The sequence below is a fragment of the Mirounga angustirostris genome, unplaced genomic scaffold (assembly GCF_029215605.1).
Source record: "Mirounga angustirostris isolate CCGP_5_RB_7025 unplaced genomic scaffold, mMirAng1.0.hap1 SCAF_13, whole genome shotgun sequence".
NCBI lineage: Eukaryota > Metazoa > Chordata > Mammalia > Carnivora > Phocidae > Mirounga > Mirounga angustirostris.
In genome coordinates, this window is record NW_026991721.1 from 60,621,007 (window position 1) to 60,645,140 (window position 24,134).

Sequence of the window (24,134 nt, forward strand, 5' to 3'; positions counted from 1 at the left end):
CCCCCGCCCGCGCCGCCCCCGGCCCCCGTCACCCCTCCCCGCGCCCCGCTCCCCCCGCCCCCGCCCGCGCCACCCCCGGCCCCCGTCACCCCTCCCCGCGCCCCGCTCCCCCCGCCCCCGCCCGCGCCACCCCCGGCCCCCGTCACCCCTCCCCGCGCCCCGCTCCCCCCGCCCCCGCCCGCGCCGCCCCCGGCCCCCGTCACCCCTCCCCGCGCCCCGCACAGCCACACGCCCTCGCGGCCCGCCGAGCTCCTCCCCCGCGCGACTCGCGCCCTGCCGCGCCCGGCCCGCGGGGTGCCACTGCTGGGGTCCCCATCTCCTGTTTATTCGTGGCCCCCTCTCCCCGCACTCTCGGAGCAGCCCAGATGGAGAACTTCCTCTCTGCACCTGGTCCGAGCTGTGCCAAGGTGGGAGAAAGGGAGGGGCGTCCGGGTGGGAGGAGGGGATGCTGGTGAAAGAAATGGGAATTTAGGCCAATTCAGAGAGCACATGAATATAATCGCTCAACGCGCGTAATGAGCTCCTACTGTGGGCCTGGTCTAGCGCTGGGTGTTTGCCCGGATGGGGGCGTCATGGAGTTAAGACATTCGTTCAAAGCGTTCATTCACTCCTTCATTCATTCTCTACTGGGAGGGAGAGACGACCGGTACCCAACACTAGACCAACAGGAGGCAGAATGGCAGGCATCGACCGACGGTTATGGGGGTTCTTCGCAGCACATTTCAGAACCTTGATAACCCCCCTCCCCCCATCAGTTCTCCCCTTGCCAGTGGTAAAGGTAAATCCCTGCCTCCTGGGCCTGAGGGAGACAGAGAGGCCAAGAAATAGCCAGCCATCCCCAGCCCCCAAATACACACCAGCACAGGCATATACTTAGTGGACATCTCCCCTAATACTTGCAGGTACCAGGATATTATTGTTACATATCTTAATTATTGACAGTCTAATAAATGTAAAATGATGGCTCGTGAACCTAATATCATTTACCTAAGAGCTGAGGAGGTTGAACATCCTTCATATGTTCATTCCGCATGGTGGTTTTGGTTTTTTTTTTTTCCGGAAAAAAAAAAAAATGCCTGCTCATGACTTGCCCCTTTTTCGCTTGAGTTGAATTTTTCTTACTAATTTTTAGGAGTCTTGTGTGTATTAGAGACCACTTCTTTGCCAGTTATATCAGTTACAGATATTTTCTCCTGGTATGCAACTTCTTCCCTCCCTTCCTTCCTTCCTCCCTCCCTCCTCTCCTTCTCTCTTTTCTCTCTCTCTCTCTCTCTGGCTTTTGATGAATAGCAGCAGTTTATAATTGCAATGTAGTCAAATGTATCAATCTCCAATCTTTTGCCTTTATGGTTAGTGCTTTCTGTGACTTGTCTGTTCCTATGAAAGATCATAAAGATATTCTCTTTTTTCTGACAAGACTTAAAGTTTTTCCTTTAACGTTTAAGTCTCTCAACCACCTGGAACTGATTTCTGTATAGGATGCAAAGCAGGGATCCAACTTAATTTTTTCCATGTGGATAATGTGTTGTCTCCGTAATATTTGTTGACTTGCTCACCTGGTGGCTAACGTGCAGTGTCACCCCTGTCATATATCAGTCTGCATGTAAGCAGGAGTCTGGTTCTGGTCTCCCTGCTCTCTTTTGATCTCATTGCCCAACCCCTCTGCCAATACCACACTGCTCTAATTACAGTCGTTTATTACGACTGTTTATACCTTTCCCTCGTACATTCTTTGGGTCTCAGTTCAAATACCACTTCTTCCTTAGAGATGCCTGATCGAATCCCCCAATTTAAGTAGATGTACATTATATTCTATTCATGGCTTTTACTTCAGTTTGTAATTATACATCCTGTATGTTTAATTGTTAAATGGCTGATTCTCACATTAGTCTAGATGTTCCATTATGGCAGAGATGTTGTTTCTCCAGGGCTGAACACAGTGAGTGTCACACAGAGAACATTCAATAAATAGATAACAAATGAATGAATGAATTCCTCTCTGCCCTGCCACATTTCGCACACTGCCTGGCACACGACAGATGCTCCAGAAATGCTCAAGAGAAGAACAGTCGTTTCTGTCAGTGTCCCCTTTTTTGCTTAATTTGTCTTCATAAAACATGTCAGCAGATGACATACTATGTATATTATCTACTTGCTTACTCTTTCCCTCTACTACGATGTAAGCTCCATGAGGCCAAGACTTGCTGTGTTTTTGGTTTTGTTTTGTTTTTTTTTTAAGATTCTATTTATTTAGTTGACAAGAGAGCAAGAGAGCACAAGCAGGGGGAGCAGCAGAGGGAGAAGGAGAAGCAGGCTCCCCCTGACCAAGGACCCTGATGAGGGGCTCGATCCCAGGACACTGGGATCGTGCCCTGAGCCAAAGGCAGATGCTTAACTGACTGAGCCACCCAGGTGCCCCGGGACTTGCTCTGTTTTAACTCCTGTTGTTTCCCAGGCCTCAGAATAGTGCCTGGCAATTGGTAGATGCTCAATAAATATTTAATGAATGAATGAATGGGTGAATGAAGAATGAACTTAATTTTCTCCCTCCGGTTCAATCAACTCTTTCTTTTTGGCTTTGGAATCATTGGGCACCTCCGTTTTTCCTGTGGCTCTCTGAGCAGTTGCCTCTACCCCCCATTCCCCCTTCTCTTTTTCCCTCCGTGTGACCAGAGAGGTAGCAGCCCATCCCCCTTTGTTACCCTTCTAGCAGGATAAGAGGCAGGCATTTGTCTGGGCTCCCAGTAATTCTGAGAAGGCAATGCTTGCCCTCTCTCCTCAGCACCCCTGCACACTCTAGATGCGCCCCTTGCATGCCCACGTTCTGCCTGGTTTGGCTCATCTTTTACTCCTCTCCTGAAATAGACCGTGAGCACACGTCTCACTCTCTACATCTGCGGCTTGGTAATAGGGCCTGGCAAAGAGGAGGCGCTCAGCAAGTGTTTGCTGAAAAAAGAAAGAATGAGTATCTGCTGTCACTGTTTTAGGATGTATGAGACTCTGCCCCATAAGACAGCTTCTCAAGAGAGGGGCCAGCCGCCCTCACTGCTGAGACTCCCTGGGGGGACTGATGCTGTTGCCAAGTCAGAGCTCCCTGAGCCTTTGCTCTCTAAACAGTGTCTGGGCTGCTGTGGGCTTTTCATTAGCTTTTTGACCTTGAAAATGATTTCTTCCCATTTCGCCTCTGAACAAATGACCACCTCTGAGGTTCTAGCTATTAAGCCTACATTGTGGTAGGTTGGATAATGACCTTCCCCAAACAGGCCCACATCCTAAATCCCAGAACCCATGAATGCTGCCTTATGTGGCAGAAGGGGCTTTGTTGCTGTGAGTGACCTAAAGATCTTGAGAGGGGGAGACTATCCTGGGTTGTCCGGCTGGGCCCACTGTAATCACAATATTCCGTACAAGAGGGACGCCGGAGGAGACCAGAAGGCAATACGATGCCCGACACAGCACGTGGAATGACCATCTTGAAGATGGAGGGAGGGGCCACAAACCAAGGAATGCAGGTAGCCACTGAAGCGGAAAACGGCAAGAGAAAGGATTTCTCCTGAGAGCCTTTGGAAGAGACCAGCCCTGCCGATACCTTGACGTTAGTCCGCTGTGAAACTGATTTTACACTTCTGGCTTCCAAAACAGTAAGAGACTAATACATTTGTGCTGCTTAAAGACAGCAAAGTTGTGGTAATTCATGATAGCAGCAATGAGAAACTAATACACTAAATGAACTATTATTTTTGTCTCATCGGGCTTGTTTCTTTATACTTGGATTTATTCCAGAAACAGCTTTCCTGGGATTTGGATCAGAAAAGCCAGGAAGTGCTCCTCCCCTCTGGTGCCTGATGTTCTTGTTGCTCTGTGTGACTCCTTTCTCCTGCAAACCACCTCCCTCAGCAGCCTCCACGCTGCTGCTGGCCCTGTCCTCAGCTCGTTTTCCCTGCCAGGCCCCATGAGCAGCCCATCCACTCCATCCCTTCCTCCTCAGCCTGGCTCTGGCCTGTCCTTTGGGCATTGTGCACAAATTCATCCTGAACAAAGGGTCCCAGCAGCCCAGTCCAGGCTTGGGGATTGTCCTCAGCTTGACTGGGCTGAGCGTTATGAGAGAACACTGACGGAACACCTCACCCACTCCAAGCACCCAATGCCATGACCAAGGTAAAACCTTGCTTGAATTGGAGTTTCCTTGGTTTTCCTCTTCAAGGATTTTAAGCTAGAGTGTATTGATACCACCTGATCAGAATTCCCTACTGTGCCCTACAGGTGGGCAGAGAGTGATAGTAACACTTTGCTTTCTGGATCAGCTTCAACCTCGATTTGTATAACAGAAATATGGCATGGGAGACCTTGCACGCACCTGGTAATCGGGGGCTGACATGGGCTGATGGAGTAAGACTGTATAAAGGTAAGAGTCTTTTTTTTTTAGTTCAGTTATCCAACATAAAGTACATCATTAGTTTTTGGTGTAGTGTTCAACGATTCATTAGCTGCATGTAACACCCAGTGCTCATCACATCACGTGCCCTCCTTAATGTCCATCACCCAGTTACCCCAGTCTTGAGACACCGGGAATGGGCAGAATTTGCAGAAACAGTGTCAATGTCTTCATCTGTAAAATTAGGGTCAATAATACTACCTATTTCTCAGATTTCCTGAGAGGATTATAGGAAATAATGCATATAAAGGGTTTGGCCTGGAGTAAATAATAAATGCTAACTCTTACTAGCTTTTACCTATACGATCAATAGAGTTAGGGACCTGGGAGTCATTTTTTGTATGTGCGATTTTTTTCTTTCCTCCATTTTACACGTAATTGGTCATCCGAGCTTGTTGATGCCGTGAACACAGTGTTTGTTGAACCTGTTTTGTTCCCTCCTGTCACTCTTGTAGTCCCCATCGTAGTTGGGCTCTTGTGTCTATGCGTCTCCTCAACTGTTTCCTGCCTCCACTCTCTCCCTCTATCCACTGGCATCCTGTTGACTTTTGCCAGATTAAATTTTCTTTAATACGGGTCTGATTTTTTTCTCTTCTGCGCTCAAATGGCAATCATTCCCATCCTCCGACTACAAGACAGAGTCTAGCATTCTTTCTACCAAAATAAGGCCCTTCACAACTAGGACCTAAGCTGTAATTTTAAATAATCTCCCGTCAGTTCCCCTGTCAAAGCACCAGACACACACAACTGCACTTTCTACCCTGAATATCCCTCTGCTTAGTCTTTCTGATCCTTTGCTCATGCCAGTTTCCCTCAATGGAATGCCTTCCCTTCTCTTTTTACCTGAAAAACTTCTGATTCTCGTAAGACCCAGCAGAAATGTCTAATCCTTAGCTAAGCCTTCCCTGCCACTCCTAGAAGACACTCCCTACGCTGTGCTCCCTCTGTTGCAGCATTTACCGCCTTGTACTGGGCAGCTGAACATGCCTCTCAAATCCTATGGGAGAAATCAGGGATTGGGCGTTACTTGCTTTTGCACCCCCAGCGCTAACTGCAAGTCTGGTGAGAAGATGGTGCTCAGTGATGACTTGTGCATGACCATATGAAAGAAGGAATGAAACAAGTGATGGGTCATACGGTAGGGAAGGGGGTCATAGCACCAGAATGGTGTAGAACTACCACCAGGTCTCCAAGATAGGTGATGTGGGGGCAGGGGAAATCTCCAGGCTTATTTGAACAAGGTGTGGGCTCCATCTCACTTAGCAGGTGTGTGACTCTGTCACTTCGATTTTATAAGCCTCAGTTTCTTTTTCTGGGTGCGGGGTAAGCGTCCTCCTCTTTTCACACCACACGGGCAGTGTGAGAAGCAACTGACGGAAGGTGCGTGAGGACGGAGTCTGGGAAGGACTGTAGAGCTGTAAGGTTCCAAGGACCTTGTGTGAGGGCTCATCACAGCCCTGGATGATGGCCCCCGACAGCCCCGGATGACGGCTCCCGTGGCTGTGCGCACCCTGGAGGCAGGCAGCCCTGGGCCTCTCTCAGACGGACAGGCGGATGAACAGACCTACTGAACTGAAGCTGACTTGCCAGCCACAATGGTGCCGAGCCATATTCCACAGTGGTGCTGTAGGAGGCGGGGGGAGTACAATGTGCTTGATGGACCTTCTCTGTTAGATGAAAGGAGCCTTAACTAGACCCAGTGAGGAAGGGAGGCACATGGAATTTGGGTGCTTGAACTCCCCTCCAGGGGAAACAACCTGAAGTTGGGGTAGCTGGTCACCACGTGGGATGGTGTCTGACTCACCCTTGTGTTGCAAGTGCCCAGCATGGCACCAGGTGGATGTGGGCCTCAGGGGGTATTTCCTAAGTGACTATTGTTCATTCTACAGTCTTGTTGGGGCTGGAAACAAGGAAAGGCTGGCCTACAGACAACTCTTCTGTAGGTTTCCAGGAAAAGAAGAGGGCCTCCATTGTGAAGCTAGACACAATGGACAGACTTGGCATTGGCTCTGGAATCCTCCCATTTCTCTAACTTGCAAAGGGAAAGAAAATTCAGTCCAGATCCCGCACTCCATGCCCACAACATATATGGCCGACTGCTGGTTAGTGTTATGAACCTGAAGATCTAGCCGTCACAATGACATGCTAGTGGCCAGGCTGGCTGGACAGAAGGGAGGCTCCCGGGGCTCTTACTAAGGGGAGTCTTTGGCCCAATCATGATTCTCGCATTCACCACCCAGGCAGCTGCATGCTGTTCCCTGGAAAATGAGAGGAAAAGGAATCTCCGCTATGGCCTCATTAAAATAGGTGGGGTTAGGAGGTGGCTCTCTAAGGGGCCCTGGGATCAGAGGGATAGCAAGGCCACCATTTGGGCTATCTCAATGAAAGCAACAGCCATCCCTCTGGCAGGAGAGCAAGGCTCTGGAGAATATTTTCCCTTCTGTGTATGTAAAAGATTCTAGGGCTCAGAAGCATGAAGCAATCTGCGTGAGGTCACTCGATGAGTTACGAGCTCTAATGGGAACGTAATCAAGTCTTGCAATTTCATCTGTAATGTCAGCACAGATTACAGCTGTGCCTGTCAGTCGTCTGCAGGACCTGTCTCTGAGGCACAGTCCCCAGCCCCTGATCATCTGGCCTGTCCAGGTCAGCTGAAATGACTCAGTAGGGTGCAGAGGACATAGGTGCTGTAAAAGAATGTATCTGTCTTCTAGGGCGCCTGGGTGGCTCAGTTGGTTAAGCGACTGCCTTCGGCTCAGGTCATGATCCTGGAGTCCCTAGATCGAGTCCCGCATCGGGCTCCTTGCTCGGCGAGGAGTCTGCTTCTCCCTCTGACCCTCCCTCCCTCATGCTCTCTCTCTCTCTCATTCTCTCTCTCTCAAATAAATAAATAAAATCTAAAAAAAAAAAAAAGAATGTATCTGTCTTCTAAAATAAAAACAAAAGCTCTGTAAAATGACCAAACGTTAGATAGTGTATTTAAAAAACAAAAAACAATTTAAGCAAGGGGTGCCTGGGTGGCTCTGTTGGTTAAGCGGCCGACTCTTGATTTCGGCTCAGGTCATGATCTCATGGTTCTAGGATGAAGCCCCGCGTCGGGCTCTGCTCAGCGTGGCATCTGCTTGTCCCTTTCCCTCCTCCTCTGCTTCTCTCCCCCTCCCCTCTGCCTTGGGCTCTCCCTCTCTCTCTCTCTCTTTCTCTCAAATAAATAAATAAAATCTTTTTTTAAAAAAAAGATTGAAGCAATATACAAAATTAGGAAACTAGAAAATCATGCAAACACAGAAGGTATTAATTATTAAGGAAATGTTCTGTACAACTCAAAGCAAGTAGTAGGAAAATCTGAATGTTATAGCTATTAGTAGGAGATTATAAATTATCAAAATTGACTGAAAGAGAAAATTTTAAACCTAAAAGCCAATAAGAATGAAGGAAATTGAGAAAGTTACCTTTAAGCCTTCAAGGAATAGATGCTTAGTATATGTAATTGCATGACATCATTATAATCATTCCTATGTTCTAAATCGTGTGCAAAGCATAGAGCAAGAAGGAAAGTTCCCCAGTTCTTTTCATGAAGAACACTGATATCAAAGTCTGACAAAGGCAGACAATAAAAAGAAAGCTATAGGTCAGAGTTCTTAAACTTATTGGTCACAGGACACCTTTACACTTTGAAAAAAATCACTGAGAATCTTAAAGAACTTTTGTTTATGTGAGTTGTATTTATCAACAGTTAACTATTAGAAATTAAAGCAGAAACTTTAAAAATTATGTATTTGCTAATTTATTTAAGATAATCATAATAAAACATTAGGCATTAGCATAAATAACATGTTTATTCAAATAACTACATTTTCTTTTTTTTTTTTAAGATTTTATTTATTTATTTGAGAGAGAGAATGAGATAGAGCATGAGAGGGGGGAGGGTCAGAGGGAGAAGCAGACTCCCTGCTGAGCAGGGAGCCCGATGCAGGACTCGACGCTGGGACTCCAGGATCATAACCTGAGCCGAAGGCAGTCGCTTAACCAACTGAGTCACCCAGGCGCCCAAATAACTACATTTTCCAAAACAGAAACTCTAAATAAGACTTGCACTGTTTCACATATTTTTTTTAAAGATTTTATTTATTTATATGAAAGAAATAGAGACAGTGAGAGAGGGAACACAAGCAGGGGGAGTGGGAGAGGGAGAAGCAGGCCTCCTGCGGAGCAGGGAGGGAGCCCGATGTGGGGCTCGATCCCAGGACCCTGGGATCATGACCTGAGCTGAAGGCAGACGCCCAACGACTGAGCCACCCAGGCACCCGTGTTTCACATATTTTTAAAACTTTAATATCTGGCTAAACAGAAGACAGACGAGATGTCCTATCTGCCTTTTTTTTTTAAAGATTTTATTTATTTATTTATTTGAGAGAGAAGAGGGGGAGGGGGCGAGCGACAGGGGGCAGAGGGAGAGGGAGAAGCAGACTCCCAGCTGAGCCGGGAGCCCCACATGGGGCTCTATCTCAGGACCCTGAGATCATGACCTGAGCTGAAATCAAGAGGTGGATGCTTAACCAACTGAGTCACCCAGACGCCACCTATCTGCTTTTTATATTCAATCTGTTGAGCTGTCACATGGTGTGTGGCCCCTGGAAAACACCACACACACTGTGAGAGAATGAGATTAGACAGGAAGAATGATGTCTTAGTATTACTATGAAAATAGTTTGACCTCACAGACCCCCTAAAAGGATCTTGGAGATCCCCAGCCATCTAAAGGCCACATTTGGGGGCACCTGGGTGGCTCAGTCATTAGTCTTCGGCTCAGGTCATGATCCCAGGGTCCTGGGATCGAGCCCCGCATCAGGCTCCCTGCTCGGCGGGAGGCCTGCTTCTCCCTCTCCCACTCCTCCTGCTTGTGTTCCCTCTCTTTCTGTGTCTCTCTCTGTAGGACAAATAAATAAAATCTTTAAAAAATAAAATAAAGGCCACATTTTAAGAGCCTCCGCTATCAGTCAATTTCAATTATGGATGTTGATACAAAAATCTAAGTGGAATATTAAACAGAACCCAGCAGTACATTGAAGATGAATGTACCATGCCCAAGTGGGATTCATTTCAGAAATGTAGGAATATTAGGAAATCTATTAATTAAGGTTTTAAGATATTAATAAATCAAAGGAGAAACCATTTAATCATTTTGAAAGATGCTAAAAAATATTTCACAAAATTTAATACTTTTTCTGATTAAAAAATCCTTGGGAGGGCCATGATAAAATGTCTCTAATTGCCAGCCTCGCGTTTAATTAAAATAAACTAGAAGCACAGTATGAAGGGGCAGAACTTTCCTGAACACTCAGGAACTCAAGTTCTGCCTGGCAAGTGGATTCCCCATAATGGTGGTGAACAGGGACGTGGCAGCAGACCCTGATGGATATCAGAGGTAGTGGCTGAAGAATTAATGATCAACCAGCTTAAACCATCAGCACCTACCCTGTTCCACTGTCTTAGGTGTACTTACATTCTGGTGAAGCATCAGGTGGCAGTGACTACCCAGGTCTTCCCAAAGATAGTTCCTTTGCAGAGATGCCTGGTGGCGATCTGCAGGCTGAGCTGCCTCCTTGCCTCCTACAGTCTGGCTGGAAAGGAACCTGGGAGGGTCGGGGCAAGCAGCTCTGCAAATGTTACCAGGGAAGGGGCCAGGAAAACCCATCCTTATTACCCATGGATTCTCCTCACCATCAAGCCCAGATTGTAAGCTCTGAGTATCTCTCTTGTGCCGGGCACTTTAATAGACACCTGGGAGTGATGAGAAATGCTTATTGTAGTCTAGAGAGAGGAAAAAAATACATATGTTACCAGAAGGGGGTATATCACCCAAGAGTAAAATACTGAGCTCATCTCGACTCCCCCCTGTTTTTTGCTCCAACTCTCTGGTCTCCAAACACTTTAGATTCCAAATCCGCAATATATCTCACATCCATCTTCTACCTTTGAGCTTAAGTCTTCAATATTGCTCACCAGGACTACTCCCCCAACAAGTAATCTTTCCCTATCCTCCTCACACTCCCAAATTAACCACCAAAAAGTGTTCTTTGATCACGTCACTCCCCAATTAAAACCATCGAAGGGTCCCCCACAGGGTGTAGAATAATGGTGACATTATTCTTATGGGCCCAAATCAAACGCCAGTTTTCTGTCTCATCCAGAAGTTATTTCAGTATTTTTTGTATTAAGTTTTTCTGTACACTTTTTTCTTTTGTTGTGAATTTTATTGACATATAACGCATGCACAGAAAAATACTCAAGTAATAAAGTACTTTGAATTTTCAAAAAGTATCACCAGAACCCAGGTCAGGAAACAGTTTAGCAGAATCCCACCAGCAGCCCTTCCAGACACTACTCCCCAAAGGGTAACTGCTATCCTGACATCTACTACCATATAGTAATCTTGAGTGATTTTAGTATTATGTAAATGGAAATCATTCAGTATCTGCTCTTTATTTGTCACCTAATTTGTACACATAATTTTCATTATTAGGATATAAATTACTTGAACAAAGGTGCTGTATCTTGTTCCTCTTTGCACCTCCTCCCCCGTGCCCTGGGCTCTGGTATGGAGATTTGTATAGAGAAGGCATCAGATGAGAAACAAGCCAATGTGACAGATGTCGACAATGAATGAATATAAGTGAGGGAAACAGGAGTTCAATGTATTATTCTTTCACCTATTCTGTAGATTTGCGACATTTCAAAAGAAAAAATTGAAGGACAAAATTGCTTACTGAATGATTTAAGTAATCCAGGTTAGGGGTGTATTTAAAACAGGGCACATGTAAACTGTTTTTCTTGTTCTTCCTAAGTTTTTATGTATAAAGGAAAAGGGCCCTAATGTGTGAGTTCAGTGCCAGAAAATCAGGAAAGTCTCTCTTATTGAGGTCTTCAGGGGCTATTTGTGGATTATTTCATTTTATTCACCAAATATTTATTTGGCATCTGCCGTGTTCTGAGCACTGCAGTAGGTGCTGGGGATAGAATGCCGAATAAATCTTGCTGAGCATTGTAATGAGACTCCTTAGAAAAATCTGTACTTGGTTTAGGCTGGGAAAAATGGCTCTGCTGAGTGCACCCCCAGGGTGGTCAAGAGAAGGAGCCCCTGCAGCCGCCCTTCACAAAGATGTTCTACCTAAGGCGTCCGTGCATCACGAGGTCCAAGAATCCAGAACAAAAAGACTCAGATTGCTTTTATTCCTTCTCATTAAAAGGAATATTCTCTCTCCACACTCTATTCTATGTTCCATGTATCAGACACTTTATAAAACTAAAAAAAAAATTAAAAATAAGGCACTCAAATTTTCTCTTGGCAAACTTTCAAAATGGCAAACCATACAAGTTTCTGGGCCCCCTCCTCTGCTCGCTCCGCTCACCATGTTTTCCACATGGACCAAGATGTTGCACGCGGATGTCAGTGGATGTCACTGAATAAACAAGGATGTCAGTGGATGTCACTGAATAAACAAGGAAAAGAGAAGGCCCAGTGCTTCTCGATGCTCACTGGCATTAACACGGAGTGGGATACTCACTCACTTTTCTTAGGGGACAGATCTCGTGGGTCAGACCCCAATATGGCATACTAGTTAGCCATTTCCACTAAATGAATCAATTTAGATGGGAGTCTTGCTTCTCAGGACTGGAAATATTTCAGTGTTGCTTTGAGCAAAATGGACAATGAGCTAGTCTGCCCCACACAGCTCTGCGTGCTGGCTTTCTGGATGTGTCAACTTGGCTAAGCCACAGCCTCCGGTTATTCCATCAAAACCAATCAAGGTGTTGCTGTAAAGGGATTTAGCAGATGTAATAAAAGTCCCTAATCCATTAACTTCAGCTAAAGGAGATCATCCTGGATAATCTGGGTGGGCCTGACTTAATTAGTTGGAAAGGCCTTAAGAACAGAGCTGAAACTTCCCCCAAAAAGAGAAGAAATTCTGCCTGGGGCACAGTACCTTCAGCCCGTGCCTGGGGGGTTCCAGTGTCCTGTGATCTTCCCTTTCTGACTGCCTGCCCGATGGATTTAATTGCTTGGTCACCCCCCACAGCCACATCAGCCAGTTCCTGGTGTATTTGCTTGCTAGGCCTGCTGTAACAAAAAAACACAAACCGGATGGCTTAAAAGACCAGAAATTTATTGTATCATGGTTCTGGAGGCTATAGGTCTGAGATCAAGGTGTTAGTAGAGTTGGTTCCTTCTGAGGGTGGTGATGGTGCCTCTCCCCAGCTTCTGCAGGTTTGCTGGTGATCACTGGGGTTCCTTGGCTTGTAGATGGTGCATCACCCAGTCTCCACCTTCATGTTCATTTACGTTCTCTCTCCACATCCAAGTTTCCCTTTTTATAAGGACACCAGTCATATTGGGTTAAGGTCCACACTAAGGACTCCATTTTGACTTGATTACCTCAATAAAGACTTTTGCTCCAAATAAGGTCACATTCTGGGGTACTAGAGGTTAGCACTCCAACATATCTTTTTGGGATTCTTTGGTTGAACCCTGGCTGATATGCTCTGTGGGTATCTCTCAGTCACATTCCCCATAAAAGCTTACCAGAAGCATTGTGGTCTTCAGGTAGTACATTCCATGTCTCCAAAAACATCGACTCGTCCTCTGATCTGGAGATGTTTAAATCTGAGTGCAAGCATACACAATTGCTCAGATCACACACACAGGGCCAGTGTTTGGGACTTACCAGAAAATTATTATTGTGAGAATTCTGGGGCATCTCAGTCAGCTGGACTATGGGTATTTTAACTGAAAAGTGGAGTATTTTAACTATAACCCAGGTTTGCCATAAGCAGCTGCTTGTCTAACAGGTATGAACAACTTGAGGAGCCAACACCCGGCTTTGTAGGATTTGGGCAGAATGCTCAGGGACGTGAGGATGGAGGGGGTTGTGTTGTCCATGTGCCTAGGTACTGGGGGTTGGTGAAGACATTTCACATTTCCAGGCCTCTGTTCTGTGTCACACACTTGCTCGTGGCCAAGTGCACCTGATCTGATGGATCCTCACTATATTCTTAAAAGGCATGTATTCTCCCATGGTAAAGTGAAGAAAAGGAGTCTCAGATGACTCTCAGATCACACATCTAATAAGGATAGGCCATGATTCAGACATAGTGTCAGTCCTCATTCTGCATGGATTCCACGTTTGCAAATTCACCTACTCCCTAACATTTATTTCTAACTCAGAATGAATGGTGTTTTCATGATCATTCAATGACAAATGCAGAGCAGTGAAAATTTTGAGTCACCCGATGCGCATGTTCCTAGGTGAGGTCGAACGAGGCAACGCTCTGCCTTCTTGTTTTAGCTCTCATACTATTAACAAGCGTCCTTTCCATGGTCTGTTGAGTGCCATGGGGTTTTTTGCATCCCTGTGCTTTTTGTTGGTGATTTTGCAGTTTGAAATGGCCCTAAATGTAACATAGGACTGAGGTGCCATCTGGTGTTCGTAAGGGCAAGGAGGCTGTGATATGCCTTGGGGAGAAAATACGCGTGATAAGCTTGTTCAGGCTCGAGCTATAGGGCTGCTGGCTGTGAGTTCAGTGTGAATGAATGAACAAGATATATTGGAGAAGGTGACTTTAAACAGAAACACACATAAAACCAGAGACTCCCAGGAACCTAACTCCATACTTTCCCTAGAAGCCTTGGGTCAGTAGTCACTGATTTGATGTTCATGGTGACTTTATAGAACCGAGCTGCTGCAACTACTGAGAACCCACTGTATCCACGTTGGGCCACAGAGGCTGCCCTTTCCTACCACATTAGGAGGATTGGAGCTGGGACCCAAGAAGCTGATGCCTCTGTCTTCTTACCTGTTTCGGGGATGAAAGAGACTGTAGCCTGAAAGCCTCTGAAGGTCACATTGTCATCCGACTGGAAGCTGATGAGCATTACACCAGAAGAGCTCAGCACGGGGGCGGGGGTAACAAAGCCACACAACCGAGCTGGGTAAAGCCCAGCCCAGGCAAGACGCGGTCGAGGGCCCAGCAAATAGACGTGACATTGGAGAGAGAGAAAAAAAGTTGTCCTTTAGGCAACTGTTGAGAAATAAACTTTTTTGTTGGGTGTCCCAATTCGTTTTCAAAATAGAAGGGCAGTTTGCTTCTTTTTAATAGGTATTGACCTCCAGCAATGCTTCAGTTCTGTTTATCTCCCACACACTCCCACTGGGAACGCCCCTGAGGGAACTGGTTCGAGCCACAGGGCTTATTTCAATGGCACTTGCCCCTTCTGACCCCTAGATGGCTCTCTGGTCCTCGCTCCCGCTCTTCCTGCCCCTGACCTGGGAGAAGGGGGGGTGGTCGTGAGCACCTAGGGACAGAGGGAGGGGGCGCAGGGCAATGAAGGAAGCTGGAGCCGGATCCTTTTTATTCCCGAGAAGGATTCGCCCAAAGGGACTGGATCCAAATGCAAACCAGGGGAGCCGAGGCTCCGGGGGGCGGGGGGCACACACCTATTTCCTCCTGCCTTTCCACGTCTCTGTACACAGACACGTGGTCAGAAGTGCAGTCCCCACTTTCCTCTACTTCCAGACTCTGAAAGGAAAGCTGACAAGACTCCGTGTTATATACAGAGCAAATCATATGAACGAATGACCTGATTTTGAGTAAGCAGAGAAATTTGGATTGCTCAACTTGCTTTGGGATGTGAACGGGACATTCATGAGTGGGTTAAATTACTTAGGAAAAGAGACTCTACCACAGACTGCCCCACCCCAGACACATCTCAGCTACCAAATAAGGGCCCAGGCCGCACAAGGGTGGGGAGAAGTGCAAATGTTTGAGCTCCCTGGCGCCCTCCCACGAAGAGCAAACAAACAGCAAAGAACAAGCCGAGCAATTTGCTAGCACCTGGGGCCTTCAATGGACTTTAAAGAGAGGAGCAGTGGGAGATAGGGCTGATGAGGTAGGAATTCAGATTTTAAACAGACAAATGATGGGGATTCAATGGAGACTGACCACTCGGAGAGAGACACAGAGGGCTGCGTGGAGGGGACAACATGGAGGTAAATGATCACTAGTGGTGAATGTAGGCACGGGGAGAAGGAGAGGGTCAGAAACAGGATTCATTCAAACATTTCTAAACCCTTACTGCGATGCTTTCCGGAAATAGACCCTTTTCTCTCCGAGGAACTATGCACATGGTTATGCCTTGTAATCCTAATTTCCCAGTTCCTCTTGGAGGGGTCCTGCACTATGATGCTGTCACTGCAGGGGGGGACAACATCATGCCACTCATGCATGGCACTCAGTACACACAGATCGAAAGGGTGGTCTTGAATCCCATCAGCTCTGGCACATTCAGATTTTCAGCTAAATTTTGTCTTCTTTCTCCTTCCAGAAATTCACTCATACTTCAACTTTTATCCTCCATCACTCATCACAAAGCTTCCCTTAATTCTGCTTCCTCCTGAAATTTTCTATTTTGACTGTTTGGGTTCCAGAAGCTTTGAGAAAGAGGAGATCTACACCTCTTTGCTCTGTGTCTTCTCCCACTCATTGGTAAAACCTGTGAGATCTTGTTCCTGCTCCGAACGTCAGACTGGCTCTTCCAGGTGCTTCGTCTCCCACCTGCTCTCCATTGCTCAACGGTCAATACACGTATTTTACCCTTTTGCTGAGGGATGAGCTGAGGCCCGGGTAGCAAATACTCAGTCCTCCTCCTTAAACTCACTTTCTGTGGGAAATCCAAACTGTGGGCCACACCTCTTTGTGTGTTTGCTTGTTTTGTGTTTTAAAAGAAAGACTCCATTCTCTGGACCGTCTTAACTCCACACCTGCTCCTGAGTCTCAGGCTTCTGTTTGCCTCTTAAAGGTACAAGAACCTGGAGGTCTTGTCCATCCTTACTCCTCCCCCTTTATTTCCTACCTTTTCTCTCCTTCATATACTCTCTCGCTTTCAATTACCATTTTAAGAGAAAGACTTCTGAATCGTTGCCTACGTCCGACCTCATTCTGACTGCAGTCTTACCTTCAACCACCTGGTGGCCTCTCTCTGCAGAAGGCCCGTTGGTGCTTCGTGAACAAACACGTGGCCGCAAACGCTACTAACCAAATGCTGAGTAAACTCTGCATCCTGACATTGAAAACCCTCTGTACTTTGGTCTCAGCCTCCCCTTCTACGACCCCTCCCCATACACCTATGACCCTCAACCTGGTCTATACTGGCTTCTCTGGGCTTGTTCTGTTCCCTCTGCGTGGAAAGCTTGATGTTTGGGGCCTTCTTGGCATTGACTTTTGTTAGCCATTACTTACGTTTTATTAGCGGTTTAATGAATAAGGAAGAAATGCTTGTTTCTAGAAGGGACTAGAAACTGATTAAACCTGTCACCGGGTACAGATGAGGGCAGCCCTCCAACAGAAAGTAAAGCACACGATTGCCATCTAGTGGTGGATGTGGGTAGTTACAGGGAAAGTAGGCTGGTCTGTTTATTCAACGCCTGTTTATCAAGAGCCTTGTATGCCAGGGACCAGGGATGCAGCAGTGAATAAATCTGATTTAAACACACACACACACACACACACACACAACGAACTTCTGCCCTCATGATTTCTGTGGAGATACCAGAGCAAAGTGAAGGGTAAGCAGAGTCAGTACCTTAATTAAGTAGTGTTTGGGGGCTTGAAAAACCCAGTTACAGTTGGCCATGTCATTATAGTCTTCAGGATAGTGAAGACTCTGTATGAGGCCTTCCTTAAAAAGGACAGTAAAGGAACTGCAACCTGAATCTGAAACACAAGGGGAAACGTCCCAACAATGGCATCACTCAAGCAAAGAGGAATCCTCTTCGCGCTCCCTCCTGTCTCCCATAAATGATGCAGCAGCTGACTCTTCAGGCAGAGCCAACACGAAGGAAGATGCCTGTGTGCTGACTTTCCAGGACTCATTCACCCTCCCAGCTAATGTGTGATAAACACGAGTTAGCAGGACTGTGGAAGGAGCCCCTACACGGGCCTCTCCCCGGCCTTGTGCTCCCCCCTCCTAATTCCTACGGGGCCTCCAACTTCTCAAGGTAGCCTGGATAGTGTGGGATAAAAGCAAGTGGTTTTACCAGGAAGGTAGTTTGGTTTTAGAGCTTTATAGGTGAGGTTAAACCCCGCTGCATAATCTGTGGCGTCGGAGATGAAATTCAGCCGTACAGAGTTGGAGCCGACAAGAACAGATGAAGCGAGGCTCTTCCCACAGAACTTCCCTGCAACACAAGAAGCAAGAGTCTTGGTTCAGAGTCTAGAAAACAGCACCCATTGAGAGACTTAAGGAGAACTGGACTTGTCCTGATAGGACGGGATTGTCTAAGCCGGGGTTTCTCAACCTTGGTACCACTGACATCTTTGAACTGGAACATGCTTGGTGTTCAGACTGTCTTGTGCATTATGGGATGTTTTACAGCATCCTGGCCTCTGCTCGCCAGATACCAGTAATACTCCTTCTAATCATGACAACCAGAAATGCTCTGAGACGTTGCCACGTTATGTCCTGGGCAGCAAAAATCACCTCCTGTTAGGAACCACAGAAATGCTCCTTCATCTCAGTTTCTTGCATAAGGAACCTTTGCCTCTACTCATGATTATCCATTGGTACTTTCCTTCTTAGCTGGATGATGCAATACAGGTCGTTTGCATGCCTAGGAAAGCAACATTCCCCCTGTGATGTGTCTGTATTTTACTCCTGAGGGGCTCCAGGCCTGGCACACGAATCCAGGAAGTCTGGTTCCAGGGCAAGCAGATGCAGCAAACGAAATGGCTCAGATTCAGTTCCTTTCCACTGTCAATCCCGAGTCTCAAACTTAGAGATGGGCAGCGTGGTGTTTAGAGATGCCTCAGTGCCAGACGTACGGCATCCCAGCCCCATGAAGCCCTCCCAGCACAAGTGTCCATTTGACAACGTGAAAATCCGCTCACCGATAAGTCTGTCTTCTACGGAATAGATGGAGAGGTAACTGTGGTGACAAGACTCTGCATCCAAGTGGGAAACACCGAGCAGTACATGCATTTTCTCTGGGACCAACAGGGTCCAGACACACCGTCTGCAGGCAGATCCATTAAGAGGGTGTCATTTCTAGACAGAAAGTGGCTGTCACAGTCCAGTTACTGGGCACAGTCAGACTGGAGGTGGCGGTTGGGGGAGGAGGGGCAGGGGGCTACTCACTGTTGGCTCTCGTAATACAGGTAGGGGCCTTCTGGGAAGTGCAACTCGCCCTCAGACTCGCGGAGCACACGATCCTGCTCGCTGCATGGGGCTGGGAGAGAGAGCCATGAGAAGCAGGGTGACAGTGGGGGCTAGCCTTCTGGAACCTGTGCAGACACCGGAACCCCCTGGTTCTTCATTATGCATGCTTCCTCTCTTGGGAAAGCTTTCCCTGCCGTGGCTTCTGCCATGCCTTATTCTTTCTGTTCTTTTTTAGATCCTGCTTAACCTCGAGATTCGATGATTTCTTCTCCTTCACTATTCTTTCTCTGGCATCATAACTCGATTCTATACCTACATGTATTTCCCAGGTTCTATCCTTAGCTTTCACCTCTCTCTATACGAGCCCTCTGACGGGTCTCATTTATACCCTGAGTTTCAACTATTATTCTACACTCCTGAGCTGCAGACCTGGTTTTGCAACCATTTCCTAGATATCCCCTTAACATGCTACAAATGGTCTGCAAAACTGCTTCCGCTTCTGATTAGGTTACCTTTTGTTAAGAAAGATTGATTGATTGATTGATTGATTGATTGATTGATTGATTTTAGACAGGGTGTGTGAGCAGGGGGAGGGGCAGAGGGAGAGGGAGAGGGAGAGAGAAACTCAAGCAGACTCCATGCCTAGCATGGAGCCTGACATGAGACTCGATCCCGCAACTCTGAGATCACCCTGTGAGCTGAAACCAAGAGTCAAACGCTCAACCAACTGCACCACCCAGGCGCCCCCTGATTAGATTACTTTTATGTGCCCTTTGCTTCATCTCCCATGCTCGAAACTTTGGTACCATCCTTGCTTCCTCCCTGCCCCTCACCACCCTTCATCAAAGTGACTACCGGGTCCCAATTCCTCCTGTTTCTATTCCCATGCTTTCATTCTCCAGCCCTGTCCTAGGTCTCTGGAACTAATGTGTAATCTCAGAAGTCCCCTCCAACCTATCCCCTACATGCTGTTCTCGTACCACCAGAATATTGCTCTAATCTAGTTACCTAATTCATCAACTTCCTATTACTCAGTCAATCCAAACTTTTTTGACAGGCATCCAAAGGTTCCACTACTTGGTTTCAATTTATTTTCTAATCTCCCTCATCAAACCCCATTACACACACCCCCACTTCAGCTGCTCTGACTGACGCACTGGTCTCTTTTACCCCCTATATTTTCAGTTCTCCGTCCTTCAGTGTCGTCTTTGGACAAAGATGATTCCTTGAGCTGCAATATTTTTCTTTACCTGTATCCCGTTTCCACCTGACAACATTCTACTTGTTCTTTGTGTTTTTCTGTGATTCAGCTTAAAAGGTGTCTGGGCTGCAAAGCCACATCTGGCTTTTTTCCCCAGCCACTCACTCCTCTAGTTCTCAGGGTACTTTTTTCCCCATAGTTCTTTGTAGATGGTTCCACAGACTCACAGAACCACTGAAGAATTTGAGCTAAAGCTGCCTTAGAGACCATCTGGCCCAGACTCTTTTCTTTATGGATGAGAAAACTGAGGTCCAGAGGTAGGAAGGAGCTTTCCCAATATGACAGAGTGGCTTCACTGCAGACTTGCCATGTAACCCCGGAGGAGAGTCCCTTGTACACTCGAGGACACTTTCAGGGTAAGGTGTGTAGCTTATTGACCACATCTGCACTGCCTCACTCTCCTGCCCCCGAGTCTCTGATCCAAAGCTAGGATTTGGCAAATGTTTGCTGAGTTGAGCTGGAGTTCTCAAGAAGTGAAATCGGAGGGAATCCAGGGCTCCTTCTTGGCAATGGCCTGCCCTGACTGGCAAGGAATGGCTGCGGATGCCCCAAGTGTGGGTAGCTTTATACCCAGTGAGCAGAGAGAGCTCTTGCAAAGACTTTTGATTATAAAGGGAACCTATATTCAGAAATGCTAGATATTACTTCCTGCTCCTTGTGGAGCAGGCTGTGAGCAATACCCACCTCTGGAGCTCTTTCTCAGCTTCCCTAGGAAAGAAAAAGAAAGATGCTGTTCAAGGTCTGTGTGTGGTCTCTTGAACAACATTTCAAGAAGTTAGCACTTCCCTGGCTCCAAAGTGCAGGCATTTTTGAGTCAATATGCAACTAATGAAAATTTAATCTGTGGAAAGAACAGAAGGGGTAAATTGACAAAGCAGGAAAGTCGCCTTGGTGTTTTAATGAAATTTCACTCTCTTTATTAAGTGGGCGAATTAAGAAACAGGCCATGATGAGCTTGGAGGTTATACAGAGCAAGAGGTTATCTGGTCTTCTTCTCTCAGTTTTCACGAGAAGGGAGGCTGGAGATGGAAATAAGTGACCCACAACTACAAGAGAGTTGCTGGTGTGGCTACAACTGGAGGGCTTGGATGCCTGCTACAGGACCCTACACTTGAAAACAAACCCAAGTTCTTACTGAATGAATTTGAATTAACCTCTTTGGGACAGAAGAGAAGCCCTATTGAAGCTGGAAGCTACTGTTGGAAAACAATGAAGTTGGCTTTGGAGGCAGAAATGAAGTTTCAATGAACTCCTGGTCAGTGAGAAGGGTGTGTACAGACGCTGACCTTCTCAGACTCATGGTACCCAGATCTGTGCCAGGCCTTCTCAACCACAGCATTACTCACATTTTGGGCCGGATCGTTCTTTGGGTGCCGTCCTGTGCATTGTAGGATGCTTAGCAACAGCCATAGCTCCTACCCCCTAGATGCCAGTGGCACCCCTCCCCTCATGGTGACAACCAAAATGTCTCCAGACATTGTCCTCTGGGAGGCAAAATTTCCACTGGTTCAGAACCACTATAGTTCGCTAAATCTTGCCAGCACAGTTGAGAAGTAAGTGATGAAAATACATCACTAACTGATAGTTTCAACTAAAGGCAAATTTGACGAAGTCTAGGATGGATGGATTCATGATTCTTTGAATATTTGCTGCACTGCACACCATATTTTACTCATTTTAAATCTTGTAAATGTCACAATTCTTATGTGCTACACTAAAAACAGAAATAGAGCCTGTCTGGACTTGCCTAGACTGCCGACACCCTCGCTGGGCCTAGCTTCTTGACCTCATGTGCTGGCATTATTACCAATTTGGATGTGTTTGTGGATCCAGGGAAGCACTTTTCTAAGATCTGTGAAGATCCCAGGGGATCCTTGGTCATCTTTCTGCATGTTGTTTCTCCAGCCTCGGCCACAGCCCGAACCCCAAGAAGTCACACCAGCCAGAGTCCAAGCCCCCTTCTTATTCCGGCACATGAGGGAACCTCCTGAATCTCCCTGTGGGAGGAAAAAGCCTCTCTTACCATCATTGCTAGGTCTGTGCTCACTCTTTTCCCCCACAGAGATGCTAGATGAGGATCAATGACATTTCTTCACTTCTAATAAGTTGGACTCAGGGGCCCAGGAGAATAGCCAAGCACAATTCACATTAAATCTTCAAATATCACTGGAGCCTTACCAATTCCACCTCTTTCTCCCCGTCCTAGGGGGATGTTTGTTTCATCAAACATCAGACTTTCTTCCTACTCCTGTCTCATCCTACAGCCTCAGAGAAGTCTTGCCCAATTGTAAAACTGATCTCAGGTCTTGCTCAGCAAGAGGAATGGAAGGAAAGGAAAGTTCCCATTACCCACAAATTGGAAACCTCTAAAAGGGAAAAAGCCAGCCGGTCTTCAGGGGTAGAGAACCCTAAGCTCACTGTTGGCATCATCCCCGTTATTTGGTCTTTTGGAAAAAGTAGGAGACCTCCTCTGAATCCACCCTCCCTGGTAAAAACAGCTTGTATAAACTGTCCCTTTATTTTGACTTGACCTCCCTTGTCACTCCTGACCCTTCTTTCCAGAGTCCAGTCTTACCTACAGCCTTCTTTCAGCTCCTCCCCTGATGACAAAACTGAGGGAAGCCCTGCCTGAGACATTTCAACCCAGCCACTCCCCACCTACCTGACATGCATCTCCCCCTCCATCTGGGAAGCCTGTGCAGAGAAAGGTCTGCCCACTGACAGGTTTCTTTAGGGTTAACAGAGCTGCCATACATTCTTCCTGGGTCAAAATGGGCAGGTCCACTTCCTGCAAAACTTGTGAGAGAACGCCATCTAGAAAACACAGAGGGGAGAGTCCCAGCAACGCACCCTCGCCTTTCCCGAGTTGAAGATGCCCCATTCAGGTTTGTATCTTTTGGAAAGACCTGAATTTCTCAGTACAATGGATATTCTCTTTTAAAATGTTTACACAATTGTTTTTTAAAACATAGATTAAAAACTGTATTTTCTGATTACCCACCAGAAAGTTCTGACATCTGATTAAGAGAAGTGGCATAGTTCTTACGTTCAGCCGAGCGGCCCCAGCCTGCAGTTGTACAAATAAATCCAGCCTCAAATCGTTCCTTTGGCTCTGGAAGACACATGGGCCCCACAAACCGGCCTGAAGAAAAGAGCAGGGCGGGGCTTGTCTCACCCATGGAAGGGAGGACATCCTAAGCCACTTGCCAATTGGCACCTAGGTAGTTCCCCAAAGATCATGTGACATATCTGTGCCTCACACCTCCAGGGGTCACTTCTCAGACAAAGAAAGGCTCTCTCCTGACTCCACATAATCCTGTATCTGAAGCCACAAACAAAAAGGGTTTCACAGAGGGGGCCCTCCACCCCAGATCCCTATCTTGAAGTGCATGACCCAGCACTGTTGGACATATGCTCTATAACATACATTGTAGGGAATGTGTTATGGAGCAGAAGTTATAGGGAACATGGGCTAGACAATTCACAGTGAGCCTCAAATGTTTACCAAAATGGAAGGCACCAGCCATCTTCAAAAGAGCAATATCATAGTCCATTGGCTTCTTGATGGAGAAATAGGGATGTATGATGATGGTTTCCACGGTGAGGGTTTGCTCCCCTGGCTCTGTATGGCTCAAGTCATGTTCTCCAGCAGTAACATTCAGAGTTGTTGCAGTATTTCTATGAAGAGGAAGCAGTAAACTGAGCAAATTTCATTTAGCCTCTGAGGACACTTGTAATGATTGACAATCTGGCCTCTTTAAAATTACCTGGATGGAGGGCGCCTGGGTGGCTCAGTTGGTTAAGCGACTGCCTTCGGCTCAGGTCATGATCCTGGAGTCCCGGGATCGAGTCCCGCATCGGGCTCCCTGCTCGGCGGGGAGTCTGCTTCTCCCTCTGACCCTCCCCCCTCTCATGTGCTCTCTCTCATTCTCTCTCTCTCTCAAATAAATAAATAAAATTACCTGGATGGATAATGTGGGTGTGAGGATGCCAAACAGAGAAAGTGAGAATGATTCCATCATTACTAGTAAAAATACAAAGGTTCCCAATTTAAGTGGGGGACTAGTCAAGAGTGGCCTTAAATGGAACCAATAATGTGATAAATTGAATACTTTGCAGTGTTATTCATAAAATGTCTAAAAATGCATATATATTGTAACTGAGGGATCTGAAGCCATAGTGGATTTTATTCAGCTACCCTAGGTGGTTGGCCTGGCCTCAGTATCAGT

At 46.7% G+C, this 24,134-nt stretch overlaps 1 protein-coding gene and 1 long non-coding RNA gene across 2 annotated transcripts in view; one reads left to right on the forward strand and one right to left on the reverse strand.

The window, feature by feature from the left end:
• Window positions 1-117: 117 nt before the first annotated feature.
• Window positions 118-14,687, forward strand: LOC135362383 (uncharacterized). Its single transcript, XR_010407003.1, has 3 exons — window positions 118-3,641; window positions 3,784-4,405; window positions 14,164-14,687. It is a non-coding gene; the product is annotated as an uncharacterized LOC135362383 (long non-coding RNA).
• The window catches only part of OVCH2 (ovochymase 2), a 17,204-nt gene continuing 5,931 nt past the window's right edge, over window positions 12,862-24,134 (reverse strand). The window contains exons 4-15 of the mRNA XM_045892771.2: window positions 23,411-23,583; window positions 22,952-23,047; window positions 22,568-22,719; window positions 21,713-21,902; window positions 20,590-20,613; window positions 18,624-18,714; window positions 18,377-18,501; window positions 17,527-17,667; window positions 17,073-17,203; window positions 14,929-15,022; window positions 14,288-14,419; window positions 12,862-13,097 (exon numbers count right to left, since the gene is read on the reverse strand). Of these exons, the coding sequence (XP_045748727.1) occupies window positions 12,994-13,097; window positions 14,288-14,419; window positions 14,929-15,022; window positions 17,073-17,203; window positions 17,527-17,667; window positions 18,377-18,501; window positions 18,624-18,714; window positions 20,590-20,613; window positions 21,713-21,902; window positions 22,568-22,719; window positions 22,952-23,047; window positions 23,411-23,583 (1,453 nt within the window). The 3' untranslated portion in view covers window positions 12,862-12,993. The remainder of the gene's footprint in view (window positions 13,098-14,287; window positions 14,420-14,928; window positions 15,023-17,072; window positions 17,204-17,526; window positions 17,668-18,376; window positions 18,502-18,623; window positions 18,715-20,589; window positions 20,614-21,712; window positions 21,903-22,567; window positions 22,720-22,951; window positions 23,048-23,410; window positions 23,584-24,134) is intronic.